Source organism: Canis lupus, chromosome 7, assembly GCF_048164855.1.
Source record: "Canis lupus baileyi chromosome 7, mCanLup2.hap1, whole genome shotgun sequence".
Taxonomy (NCBI): Eukaryota; Metazoa; Chordata; class Mammalia; order Carnivora; family Canidae; genus Canis; species Canis lupus.
Genome location: NC_132844.1, coordinates 64,731,784 through 64,746,405, shown reverse-complemented (window position 1 = coordinate 64,746,405; position 14,622 = coordinate 64,731,784). Strand labels below are relative to the sequence as shown.

General features: G+C 40.4%; 1 protein-coding gene across 3 annotated transcripts in view; it reads left to right on the top strand.

The window, feature by feature from the left end:
- Positions 1-14,622, top strand: part of DNAH8 (dynein axonemal heavy chain 8) — a 364,549-nt gene that overhangs the window by 215,909 nt on the left and 134,018 nt on the right. For all 3 annotated transcript variants that reach the window (XM_072833179.1, XM_072833178.1, XM_072833180.1), the window contains exons 58-62: positions 3,534-3,643; positions 8,544-8,707; positions 10,265-10,457; positions 12,735-12,857; positions 14,313-14,443. In XM_072833179.1, coding sequence (XP_072689280.1) covers positions 3,534-3,643; positions 8,544-8,707; positions 10,265-10,457; positions 12,735-12,857; positions 14,313-14,443 — 721 coding nt within the window. The remainder of the gene's footprint in view (positions 1-3,533; positions 3,644-8,543; positions 8,708-10,264; positions 10,458-12,734; positions 12,858-14,312; positions 14,444-14,622) is intronic.

Here is a 14,622-nt window from a genome sequence, read left to right as displayed (position 1 = left end):
CAAATCAAAACCCAAAGAAGCTAGAACTGAAGCTTTGCAGCACCCTATGGTCAGTAGACAGTGAAAGGGGTTTGTCCTGGTCTTCTAGGGGAAGGGCCTGCTTGCACTGATTTTCAGGTGGACTTGCCTTAATGGAGATGCCATCTGCAGGGTACAGGAGGGCAGGGCTTGGTATAGGCATCTTTGGCCTCCACTGGGAGGTGCTGTGTTGCTCATTGAAGTTGGTACCGGGGAGGGTACAGGGAATAGCATTGGCTCACTCTCTCATTCTGGAGTGGGGAGTTCATACCCACCACTCTTCAAGAAGCCCTCAGAGAAGAGAAAACAATCACTCCTCTTGTGTCCCCAGCTTCCATCAGATCTCTGTCTTTACTCTGTGTCCCAGCTGTCTACCAGCCAGGCAGCATAGTACTCCTGTGTTTTATCTCAGATGTCCGACTGGTTTTCAAAATTCCAAATTTTAGCGACCTGTATGGCACAGACCTATGCTGATATTCTGGGGGAGGGTCTTGCCATGCTATAGTCAGTGCTGGTTTGTCCCAGAAAAGCAGTCATCTGACCATACACTGGTTCAAAGTGTTAAGTGCAGCAAAAAGCTGGCACCAAGGCTTGCTGCCCTCAGCAGGTGTCTCTGTTCCTATGCTAGTGAACAGGGGAGCATGTTGGCTCCCACCAGCTCTTTTGTCCCCAGAGGCCGTGCCATGACTCTCCTAATGCACTCTCAAGAAGGGGAACTGTTTCTCTCTCCATCGCACTCAGAGGATCCCCAGACCATACTGCACATTCCCGGGCTACTGCCCTCCTTCCCCACCAGACCACTGCTAAGCCTGCCAAACATGGCCTCTCAATGGCACAGATGTCCAGGACGTCAGACTTGGAGCTCCATCAGTTATAAAGACTTGTGGTAGTCAGTCCTTCTCCTTTTCCTAGTCACTGATTTTGGGGAAGAGTTTTTCCTGTGCAACACTCTGCCTACTGCTTCACTCTTTCTTTCTCTCTCTTCCTCTCTTTCTCTTCTCTTTGGGATGAGGGCTCCCTCCCTTTTGCAGCACCCTGGAGTCCTTTTCCCCAAAATCACCTCCCTAGAGCTCCTACTTTCTATGATGTGGCCACTTTTCTACATCTAGATTTGCAGTTTGTTCTCTTAGTCTTCAGATCAACTTCTTGCATGTTCAGGATGATTTGATAATCATCTAGCTGTGTTTGAGGGATGAAGCAAGTTTAGGGTCCCTCTATTCCTCCACTATCTTAACTCCTCTTCTAGGAAAGAACTTTTTAAATGAGACTCAGAAAGCATAGACCATAAGGAAGGAGATGACAGGTTTGACCAGATTAAAATTAAGAACTTTTGTTTGTCTAAAAACCAACTTTGAAAAGTGAAAAGACAAGCCCCAAAGTGGGAGAAAAAAAGTTCAACACATATAATAAAACGAAAAAGTTAGTAATCTGAATACTTCAAGAAATCCTATGAATCAATCAGAGAAAAAGCAAACATCCTAATATAAAAATGGACACAAAATCAAGCACTTTAAGAGGGAAGTAAATGCCAATAAATAAATATAAAGATGATAGGCATACTAATATTCAGGAAAATGCAAGTTTAAAACACCGAGGAGATACCATTTTATACCCACTGGATTTGCAAAAATGAAAAATCAGGCATTGGTGAGAATGTGCAGGAACTGAGACACTCACCACCTGCTGGTGGGAGTATAAATTGTCATGAGTGCTGTGGGTAATAAGTGGACAGTATTGCTGGTAAAGCAGAACGTGAGAACACCCACAGCAACTCCACTCCCAGACATATGTCAGTTTATCATTTGTTTCCTTTATTATTTGCATATTCTGAGTTGCATGTAAGAAATCCTTTCCCACCCAGAGATCATGTAGAGACTGGCCTCTATTTTCTTCCAGACATTATAGTTTTGCCTTCCATACCTAAACCCTTAATCCGTCTTTGCTTGATTTTGTGCATGTGTGCCAGAAGACATTCAAGGATGTTTACAGAACAATGTCCTTGGTAGCAAAAACCTTGAAATAATCCAAATATTTATCGACTGTAAAATTGGATCAGTAAATTGCAGCGTAGGCACACAGCATAATGATATGCAGCAGTGAATATGAACAAACACAGCTACAGGCCTCAGTGTGGATGAAGCCCAGAAATATGTTGAGTCAAAGAAGCAAGTCACAAAGGAATATGTGATATGATCCCATTACATTAAATTTCAAAAATTGAAGTTAAAGAAAACGCTAAGTGGCAAAGCTATAAAGAAAAGCAAGTCTCGGATTCTTACCAGGTCAGCGCAGTGGCTGCACTTAGAGGAAGGAAGGGGTTGTGGGCAGCGGTGGATGAACAGGGGCTTCTGCTCTACTGGGGCAAGGTTGTTTCTCAATCTCGTGGGCTGTATGTGAGTCTGTGTGTTTAGTTGTTAAACTATTTTATACACTTCAATATGATTCATACTGAAAACTAAAGACAGAGAGAAATGAGAATCTGAGGCTCAGAGAAGTGAAATGGCTGTCCAGTCAAGGCCATTCAGTTAGTACGTGGCAGAGATGTGGTGCTAATCCTGTTTTCTGATTCCGATGCCATGCTTGTCCCATGGGAAGTCAGGGATCTAGAATTATTGGATTTCAGGAAGCAAAGGGCCTTGCAGGCATTTAGCACAACCAACCCTGCCTTCATAGGACAATTTGATGTTCCCTCAGGGCTACTCTTCTTCGGTCCATGTAAATGAACCCCAGTTTCTTTAGCTGCTCCGCCCTTTCATAAACCTGCTCTGCAGCTCTGAGCAGATATTCCTATTTGTATTCCTCTGAAAATACCATGCTTAGAATTGAAGGTATTATTCAACATGCAGTGAAGTAGAGTAAATCTGTTTTTGCAGTCTAAAACCAAAAACATTTTGAGAATTTGAGAACAGTCTATAAATCTCCAACCAAGTCCTTCCTGAGGGTGATTGTATCAGATTGTCACTGTGCTGGGTGTTTCCTAGGGACCATTTTGTCACCAACCCAGGTCAGGGTCACAAAATGTGGGTCCTGATTCCAATTCTATCAACAATCAATCCGTGTGACCTTGAACAGTTTGCTTTCTTGGTCTTGGTCTGGTCTCCTTATCTGTGATAGGAGCAAGTAGTCTCTAAATTCTTTTCCAGCTTTTATATGCTTCAGGGGGAGTGCTGTTTTACAGGCTCCAGAGGCAGGCTTCCTGGGTTCAAATCTTAGATTCACCCAAATACAAGCTATGTGACCTTGGGCAAGTTAGGATGGAAATAATGATAGTATCTATCTGAGATCCTTTTCCATGGGATGTGGGGAAGATTAAGTGAATACATACAAAATGCTTATCACTGCACACTAAGCTTTGCTGGCCCCACTCCTGACTTCTAGTCTTAGCTGATTCCTTGAGAGAAATTCTTGACATCACCTAGCTAAGTCAGTCTTATAATGATTTATTCACTGGGATAAACATGTACCTTGTAATCTTTTAAGTAAGCATGTGCCTTCAATCATGTTTTATTTTGCAGGACTTATTGGCTGTGGGTACTTCGATCCTTGCAGAAAGTTCAAACTTGAAATATGTGAGATGATTACAAATTTAGTTTCAGCAGGCAGAGTGCTGTGGCAGTGGACTAAGGTACAGAAGCGTTGTTGTCTGTAATAACAAAAAATCCACTATTATTTGGTCCTTTCTCATCTCATGGCTCATGAACATATCATCACATCATGGAGTGGCGGAGGTTTTTTTTGGAAAAGACAAATTAGGTGGTCAGATAGATTTATGACACCTTTTCCTTCCAAGGAGCAAATACTCCAACTGGATGATGCTTTCCATATGTATGAGATATTACTATAAACCATACATGACATCCAAGATAAAGTAGAATTTTGCTAATATAAAAATACCATTTTTTCACTTGTTACTCTGATTTGTATGTCAAACACTCACATGTTTACTGACTGACTGAATACATGAATTTCCAGGTGTTCTTAACTACCTGAGACTTAAAGTCTAACTTGTGTGAGTCTCTGAGATGGAGAATCAGCAAATGGATGGAAGTGTACTTAACAAAATAGAATATATATAATAAGTATAATATATATAATATATAATAAATATAATATTATATATATATATTTAAGACTTCTTTACCTTAGAGTGGGGGAAGGAGCAGAGAGGGAGGGAGAGAGAGTCTTAAGCAGACTCTGTGCTGCTCAGCACAGAGTCTGATGTGGGGATCAATCTCAAGATCCTGAGGTCATGACCTGAGCCATATGCTTCACCAACTGTGGCACCCAGGTGCCCCTAGACTAGATTTTAATATACAGGTCAGTGCTCTAAATAAAGTTCAGCAACCCTGTAGCTGTCAGCAGATTGCTTAAAGCAGACTCATGAAAAAACAACTGAGCATGTCTGTGACATCTCAGGCTTATACTTAAAACAAGGCTGAAACATTTGCCAAAATATTCATTAGGCCAGTTATACACATCTGGGAGGCAGCTTATGTCCTGGGAAAACCTGGAGGGTGCCAAATTCTCAGATTACTAGGTGAACTGGGGCAGTTCTACATAAGAAAATTATTAGAAGAGGAACTGGGTGTTTCTTATGAAATGCTTGGTCCACAGAGTGCCCTGTGGTGGCCAGTTCCTTGCGTAGGACCGGTCCCTTGCCAGCACAGGGTCTTTGCACATGCTGTTCTGCTTCTCTTAAAGAAATACCAAAATGAATGGCAAGGGCTGAGTGTCTGAGATAACTTTCTGTGGTAAGAGCCATCTGTTTTCCCAGTGGGACTATTATTCAATTTAATGTGATTATATACATATCTTTTTGAAAAGCTTTGGCCTTCTGGGTGTCTTTCCATCAAAGCTTCTTTTGTTTCTTTTTGTTTGTTTTTTAAGATTCTATTTATTTAAGCATGAGAGGCACACACAGAGAGAGGCAGAGACACAGGCAGAGGGAGAAGCAAGGTCTCCTGCAGGGAGCCTGATGTGGGAGTCGATCCCGGGAAGCCAGGATCACAACCTGAGTCAAAGGCAGATGCTCAACCACTGAGCCACCCAGGTGCCTCTAAAGCTTCTTTTGTTACACGAACATTTACTGGTTCCATTTCTCATATTTCTTTACCTCTTTAACCTGTTTTACACAAGCTTTCACTCCATTGCTATCATCAGGGTCACTAAAGACTTCAGTCTTGCCAAATCCAAAGGTTGATTTCTTCCTCTTACTTGACTCTTTAGTGGCATTTGGCGTAAATTATCCCTCTCGACACTTTCTTCACTTGGCTTTCAAGGGACCTCATGCTCTTGGTTTTCTCCCTACCTGACAAGCTACCTTTTTAAAAGTCCCCTCACTTCTTCCCTTCCGCTAGATACTGGAGTGCACCCAATCTTGACGTTAGGATCTCTCCCCTATCTGCATTCTTTACCCAGATGGTTTCTCCAGCTTGAAGACTTTAAACACCATCTCTGTGCTGATGACTTCAAAATCAGTGCTTCCTTTCCAGGCCTCTCTGCTTGACTCCATACTGATTTCTAACTGCTTAGTAGACATCACCATTCAGATGTCCAACAACCACCTCAAAGTTAATGTGTCCAAAACAGAACTCTTAATTTTTCCTTCAATATGACCTTCCCTCAGCCTTTGGCATCTTAGTTAATAGCAACACCACTGATCTTTCTCCTCAGACTAAAAAACTATTGCCATCCTTGATTGGACTTGCTCATGCTTCTACTTCCAACCCATCAGCAAGTCTCAGTGATTGTGCTTCACTGAGACCGAATATATCCCAAAGCTGAGCAGTGCTTGTCATCTCAGAGTGACCACCCTGACAGATGTTTCTATCACCTGCCCTCTGGACCATGCAATGACTTGCATTCTTCTTGCCCTTCTAGAGCCTGTTCTTTACACAGTCCTAAAACGCTTTTTTAAAAAGTCAATCAGAGATCCTTACTCCTTTTTTTTTTAACATTATATATATATATATTTTTTTTTTAAAGATTTTATTTATTTATTCATGATAGACCCACACAGAGAGAGAAAGGCAGAGACACAGGCAGAGAGAGAGAAGCAGGCTCCATGCAGGGAGCCCGATGTGGGACTCGATCCCAGGACTCCAGGATCACGCCCTGAGTCAAAGGCAGGCCCTGAACCGCTGAGCCACCCAGGGATCCCCCTTACTCCTTCTTAAAACCACCAGTAGACTCCCAGGTACACTTACAGTGAAACCCAACACATTGCTCTCACCTGTGAAACTCACCCTGAGCTGGCGCCTGCTTGCCTCTCACCCCTTCCACCTTCTGCTCCAGCTGCCCTGCCCTCTTACTGTTCCTTGAACACCCCATGTTTTTTGTGCATCTGGGCCATTGTATTCTCATCCTTCTGACCTTAAGAGGGTCTTTCTCAGATCATTTTCTCTAAAGTAACTGCTCATGGCCCTATCACAGGGATTGTTTGTCTCCTGACCCTACTTTATTTTTTTCCAACCATCACTTTTATCATTATTATTTGTCAATTTGTTTCTTTACCAATATATTTGCTTCTTATTTATTTATTGTCAGGGTCCCCCACTAGAATGGAAGCTCCATGATGACAGCAGATTGAACTGTTAGTTACCATGGTATCTTTTTTTTTTTAAAGATTTTATTTATTTATTCATGAGACACACAGAGAGAGAGAGAGCGAGAAAGAGAGAGCGAGGCACAGGCAGAGGGAGAAGCAGGCTCCATTCCATGCAGGGAGCCTGACATGGACTCGATCCCAGGTCTCCAGGACCACACCCTGGGCCGAAGGCCGTGCTAAACCACTGAGTCACCCAGGCTGCACCATGGTATCTTCTTAAGGACAGCAGGAAGTGCTCAAAAATAGCCACTGAATAATGAATTAATCTTCCTCCCCTCCCTACCTCCAAATAAGCAGCATTTTTGTATCTTCAAACCTCCCATCCTCACAAAGCATTTTTAACCCTTGCATACCACTTTATCTTTATATTGCTTTACACAGCTTTGTTTTTTTAAGATTTATTTATTCATATGAGAGAGAGAGAGAGAGAAGTCGCGTGGGGGGAGGGGCAGAGGGAAAGAACCATCAAGAAGACTCCTGGTTGAGCATAGGGCTCCACATGGGGCTCCACATGGGGCTAATCCTGTGAAGCTGAGATCATGACCTAAGCTGATGCTCAACTGACTGAGCCACTCAGGCGCCCCTACTTTAAACAGCTTTAAAGCAGAAGCCCAGGTGAGAAAAGAAAGGAGTTGACAATTAAAAGGAAAGAAGCAGGTTAATGTGAGAGAAGAAGGGGAAAAAAGGAATTTATTTGATTCTCTTCAATGATTGCTTCAATGGCTGTCATCCCAGCAGCAGTCCTTTATAACAAAGAAGTAAAGCAATATTCACGCCCTTTATGTCTGCATATTTATAATATAATTTTACATTTTGGTGAGTAGAATGAGCATTTTAGCTGGAAATGGAACTAAGCAGAGGGAAATAGAAGAATAATTGATAAAATAACACTTGTCTTCCCCAGCTACCTGCTGTTTTTAACTTACACTGTGAATTACCCTGTAAAGATTATGCTGTAAGCTCAATGGGGTACTTTTTCAATGTAGAAAGGGCATATTCCATGAACAGGTCCTAAAGAAAGCATTTGCTTTCTTGAATTAATCATGTGGAGAGTTTACTTTGAATCTCCAGAATTATTGTTTTCATGTCCAAAATGATGCTAATGGTATCAATTAATTGCAATATTTCCACGTGGCCAGCCCTGTTTCCCATACGGAGTACACCTCAGGTTTATCCCTTAATCTGTATCTCTCCATACAAGACTGTGTTATTGCTATAGCTTTGCCTGTTGGTAGAAATAATAAGTAAGTCAGTGTTCAAGCAAATGAAACCCAGGAAAGCCACCTAGTCATAATAGCTGCATGTCAGACTTGCCTGTCAACTTATCATAGATATACAGATATGTGAAAGCATGCTGCGTTTGGATCTCCACAGTGAAATGTAGATTATGATAGACAAATATATTGGTGGAAATCCAAATATACTAAAGACCTTATAGCAATCTATGGAAATAGTCATTATTGACTGTGGAAGTGAACTTTCATTGTTCTTAACTGCATGGCAACCAGCTCACGCTGTTTTTTGTTATGATGTATTTCCACGTACATGGTAATATGGTTAACAATGATTAGGAATGATCACTCCCACAACTCACATAGGCTTTAAGAATTTAGGGGAAAGTGACTTGTTCAAAGCCAACTAATAGTGGTAGACCAGGCATCGGGATTGGCATCCAGAGTGTTATTCTTGAATGGATCCCATTCAAGAACTTATGGTCTTTGAAATTTTATGTTGGTTTATTTATGATGTGTTTTTCTCCTCGGTGCTACAACAAAAACATAAGCTTGATTTTGGTTTATTCACTCAGCCTATTTCATCTAAAACAAAATGTATAAAATAAAGTAGTTCTAAAAGCATTTCTGCTTTTAGTTTTATCTGCAAAGTACATTGAGAGTGATACATTTCTGTCCCTTTCTAGGTGAAGATGCTTCCAACTCCTTCTAAATTTCATTACATTTTCAATCTTCGAGATCTTTCCAGAATTTGGCAAGGAATGTTAACCATAAAAGCCGAGGAGTGTGATTCGATATCTGTTCTCCTATCGCTTTTCAAACATGAATGCAACAGAGTAATTGCAGACAGGTGTATATTATGGCACTTGAGCTGAAATGTACTATATAAGAAGTTAACACTGTGAGACTAATTCCTGCATTAGCTACTCAAATAATGAGAGTATTGTCTTCATTTGCTCTGGGGCTTGGGAAGCATTTGATGCCATTTCCTGCTTGCTGGTCCTCTTAAAAAAAAATGCTCTGCCAGTTTACTTGAGTATCATTTCCACAGGACATCTTGTTAAATCACCAAATCATCAGAGACTTGATAACATCCAGGGGCAAATTTTAGTTATGTATATTTTCTAAAAAGTTTGAGCCCTGTGTAGGTTTTGCTTAGTGAAATCTGGGACATAGGCTCAGTCATTGTTCTGAGCCTCAGTGTCGTCCTGTATAAAATATGGATGGTAATGCTAATCTTACAAAGCTGTCAGGGCTTACCATAGCATCACACACATATGTGGCATTCCTCAAATATTGGTCTGCCTCCTTCTGCTCTTCCCCTTCTGCTACTGTAGGTCTTAAAAGTACCTTTGTGTACAGTCTGTTCACAAAACCAGAAGGAGGATGCTCACCCACTACGGAATGTCAGTCTGCATTCCTATTGCAAGTTTTCGGGAACTTTGACCCTACCTAAGTGACCTATCTATATTGTTAAAGAAAAAAAAGTATTTGTGAGACTTATTAAAACAGCAAGGCATACAGACTTTATTCAGGACTATTGCAATGGGCATATGGGCTGCTGCAATGGGGTTTTGTAGTAGGGGAGAGAAACTGAGCTCAACTTCAAATATGACAAGGAAAGAGTGGGAATTTATAGGGAAGGCCCAGTTTAGGGAGGTCAGTGGATAGAAAAGTATTGAGAGGAAATATCAAGGGTAAGGGAGGGATTCTAGCTAAACTGACCTAATAGGATTCTTGCTGAAAACAGACTAGGGTGAGCAGATATTACCTGGGAGGTGATGGGGAGAGAGGAATTTGGTCAGGTATTGGAGGGTGATCAGATATGGGGAGTGGGAGATTCTGGAACTAAACCGATTTAACAGGATTCTTGGTATAACTGGGTGATGCAGAGAAGGACATGGAAATCCAAAAGTCAAGGCCTGACTGGGAAGAGGATTCAGAGGAGCCTAAGATTGGTCAAGGAGAGACTTCTTGCCAGTATTTCTTGAAATTTATTTTAAAGAAAATAAAGAAATTTTTTATTTTTTTAGATTATTTATTTATATGAGAGAGAGAGAGAGAGAGAGCACGAGCAGGGTGAGGGGCAGAGGGAAAAGCAGACTCCCTGCTGAGTAGGGAGCACCAATGTAGGATTTGATCCAGGGTTTAATCTCGGGACACTGGGATCATGATCTGAGCCCAAGCAGATACTTAACCAACTGAGCCACCTAGGGTGCCCCTTTTGGCCAACATTTTCTGTAAGTAATAATCAATGACTCTCTTGAATGGAATTATGTCCTCCTTGTCGGGTCTGAGGGGACCAAGGTGCATGGTGGGGCCTTAGGAGGTAGAGGGAGGTTGAACATGTTTAATTAGGAAAGATGCCTTCATATTTTGCATATTTACTCCTGTATTTGCCTTTTAGGTTTATAACTCCTGAAGATGAGCAGTGGTTTAATATCCATCTTGTTCGAGCATTGGAAGAAAATATTAGTCCAGATGTGGCATCGTACATTCTTCCTGAACCATATTTTGTAGATTTTCTCCGTGAGATGCCTGAACCAACCGGTGATGAACCTGAAGACACCGTGTTTGAAGTGCCCAAAATTTATGAATTGGTATCTATTTTCACCTTTGAAAAACATTTTTCGATCACTCATCTAACTATATATTTCTCCCCACCCCAGAGTCCCACCATGTTGCAACTTCTACGTTACATGCTGATTCATGTCATCATACACAAAGTAAAATATTTCAGTAAAATCTAGCAGCATTCCCATTAAAGTCAAGTATAAGACAAGGATGCCTTCTATCAGCACTATTATTTAATATTGTTTTGAAAGTTCTAGGCAATGAAACAAATGACCAAAACAAAAATAGATAGGAAGAAACAAAAATATTGTTTGCAAATGATATTGCTACCTCTTTGTAAAATATAGAAGAACTTAAAATCTGTTTTAACTACTAACAGTTCAGTAAGATGACCAAGTATGAGATAAATAAAAAACTCAATAACTATCCTCTATACCAGAGGCTGGCAAGTTACAGTTAATGGGCCAGATCCAGGCCTCTGCCTGTTTTTTTGTTATATTTGTGAGCTAAGTAGGGTTTTTACATTTTTTAATGGGTGGAAAAAGAATCAAAAGAATAATATTGTGTGACGTGTGAAAATTATATGGAATTCAAATTCAGCATTCATACGCAAACTTGTATTGGAACACAGCCATGCAGATTTGTTTACTTAGCGCCCAGGACCACTTTTGCACTCAAGGGTAGAGTTAAATAGTTGCAACAAACCATATGGGCCACGAAACCTAATTACTTGCCTTTACAGGAAAAAGTTTGCCAATGCTTGCCAACAATCATGAGATAGAAAATTTAACATGAAGGTACTTCATTCAACAGCAACAAATATGTAAAACATCTAAGGATAAACATGATAAAACTTACTTGATTGAATGGCAACACATCATTCTCTCTAAATTCATGTATAGGGGGCAGCCCCGGTAGCGCAGCTGTTTGGGGCAACCCGGGGTGTGATCCTGGAGACCGGGGATTGAGTCCCACATCGGGCTCCCTGCATGGAGCCTGCTCCTCCCTCTGCCTGTGTCTCTGCCTCTCTCTCTCTCTGTCTCTATGAATAGATAAATAAAATCTTTAAAAATAAATAAATAAATTCATGTATAAGTTTCATGAATTTTGAAATAGGACTCTGGTTTTTTTTTCTCTTAGAGAGCATGAGCGTGCATATTCAGGTGATGGGGGAGGAGGAGAAGGAGAGGGAGAGAGAGAATCTTAAGTAGGCTTCATGCCTGGTGCAGACCCCAAGGCAGGGCTCAATCTCGACCCTGAGATCATGACCTGAGCCAAAATCCACTTGAGCCCAAATCTGGAGTCTGATGTTTAACCAACTGAACCACCCAGGCACCCTTCCTAAAGGATTCGTTTTCTTAAGATTTGTTTATTTGAGAGAGAGAGAGAGAGAGAGAGAGAGAAAGTGAGACAGGGGGAGGAGCAAAGGAAAAGGAAGAGAGAATCCCAGGCAGACCCTACACTATGCACCAAGCCAACTCAGGGCTCAATCTCATGACTGTGAGATCACCATCTAAGCTGAAACCAAGAGTTGACACCCAACCAGACACCACAGAAAGGATTTTTTAGGCAGAGTCACAAACAAAGTAATTCTGAAGTGCATGTAGATCAAAGAATTAAAAGGGGGAAAAATTGCAAAACAGATCTATGAATATTTACTTCAAAACCATTTGGAAAAAATCCATTTGACTACATCAATGATGTAAAACTCTGTGTATTTTTTAAAATCCATAAACAATATTAAAGCAAATACAAACAGAGAAATGTTTGTTATATTCCAGTCATAATTCCTGTGGGTAGGAGTTGGTACTAGGGATTTTGAAGGGAAAGGTCAAAAAATGATTTCATACTGGCAATCAGCTCATACAGCTATAGGTCACAGGCCTCTGAAAATGGAAATAACTGAAAGTCAACTAATATGTGACAAATGTTTGTAAATCCATTAGATTTTTAAAAATTTATTTAAAACAATTTTTTAAGACCTTATTTATTTGGGAGAGAGAGCATGTGTGGGTGGGGGGAGGGGCAGAGTGAGAGGGAAAGGAGAAAGGGAGGGAAAAGAATCTTAGGCAGACTCCATGTTGAGTGTGGAGCCTGACCATGAGGTTCAGTCTCATGACCCTAAGATCATGACCTGAGCTGAAACCAAGAATCCCTCACTTAACCGACTGAGCCACCCAGGTACCCCTCCATTAGGTTATTTTTTTTTAATTAGAGTTACTTTTGAGAGCCTTTACAATGGCTACTTTCACAGATTTTTGGCTCTTAAATATTATTTTTCTCTCTCTCTCTCTTCACTACAGGTACCATCCTTTGATTTTCTGTCTGAAAAACTCCAGTTCTATCAGAGACAATTCAACGAAATCATTAGAGGCACATCTCTTGATCTAGTGTTTTTCAAAGATGCAATGACTCATCTTATTAAGGTTCTAACTATTGACTATTTGCTGATATAAATAGATCATGTAAAGACTGAGTAAATTTCACAGATAGATGTTTTAAGAGAAGAAATATATAGTGTCAGGTAGTGTATAGAAGAATGTCCATAGATTGGGTCAGTTCACTGTCTTAGAAAAAAAAGATGCTTAATCAGAAACCCCTTAGCTGATTCCACCTACATATGATGGCAAATATTTTTCAAGATCAAATTCATGGGTTTTGTGTTCAGAGCTTTTGACATGTTGAGTCAGGGGTTTTCCTTTCTAGAAAGTAAGCTTGAGAAACCTGTGAAGGAATAGTTCCTGCTCAACTTTTATTTTGTTATAATGGGAATCCTGTTCCCTTCTCCATGAAAGAAAAGTTGATGCTTGTAAGCACATCTGTTTCATGATTGCCTTACAGATTACAGGCAAACTGATGGGGAAGGAGTAGGACAGGTGCACAGGACTGGTGTACAAACAGAAACCAATTAGAGGCAACACCCAAAGGACCATGGCTTCATCCAAGTCTGAAAGGCTACAGAAAGGAGCTGTTTGTTTGTATAATTTGTAGATTGAAAGGGAGTTGCTACAGGAAGTCAGAACACAGTGTAAGGAGGTCTGATGAAGAGCGGCTTGCTCTTCCCCCAGAGTTGGTGAATTTCCAGATGTCCTAGGGCTGTTTCACTTTCATACACTCAACAAGCAACTATTGAGTACTCACTGTGGTGAGGTCTTGGGGGTCTGGGACTCTGTAAAACTTGCATTTAAAAAAAAAAAGCTTTTTAGTGGTGATAGTTTAGTGATCCATCTAGACTGTCCTAATCAGTGGCACTAATGTAAAAGGCAGTTTTTTAGCAATGTCTTCAACTGGCCTGCATAAAATTTGAACCACAATTCTAGCTTTATCTTTATTGAGGAAGTCACACATAGAATAGCAGCACACTAAAGTCTAAGTCTTTCTCTACAAATGCCTTCCTGTCCCCCTTGTAAGTAGAATTTGGTACTTAAAAGTTTTTTCATTGGCAGAGGTACAGCCAAGGTAGTAGTATTCATTTGTAGAGCAAGGTGTCTCTATAGGTCAGTGTGTTAGACTGAATAATAAGCAGACAATTCTGAACTTCCTTCTGCAGATTGGGAAGAGCAGCTCCATCATGCATTGAGTCTGAAAATAATAAAATTACACACACACACACACACACACACACACACACACAGAAAATGGCTTTGAAATAGGAGATAGGAAAGCCAATTTATACTTTCTTTCATGATGGGTACAGAAAGAATTGGAGTTAAATAAATCAATAGAGACATTAATTTTAAAAGCTCTGACATATCCCATTAAAGGAAAAAAGTCTAATGTGTTCCACAAGCATATGTTCAAAATTTGGACTCATGTAGTGTAAGAAAATGTAAACAGTTGAAAGTTGAATTCTATTTTTAAATACATCCTATTCCAAACAGGTTTCACGAATAATTCGAACATCATGTGGAAATGCATTGCTGGTGGGTGTTGGCGGTTCAGGAAAGCAAAGTCTTTCGAGATTGGCCTCTTTTATAGCTGGGTATCAAATATTCCAGATTACATTAACCAGGTGAGATGAAATAAAACATAGCACTGCATTCTTCTATAATTAATTTCTCAGAAGTAAAATGTTCACTCAAAAAATATGACAACTTGATTTAATTTTTTTTAATTTTTGGTGTGTTTTTAAAATTTACTTTTTATTTAGGTGTAATTCATTTAAGGAAATGTACACGAATCATGAGTGTC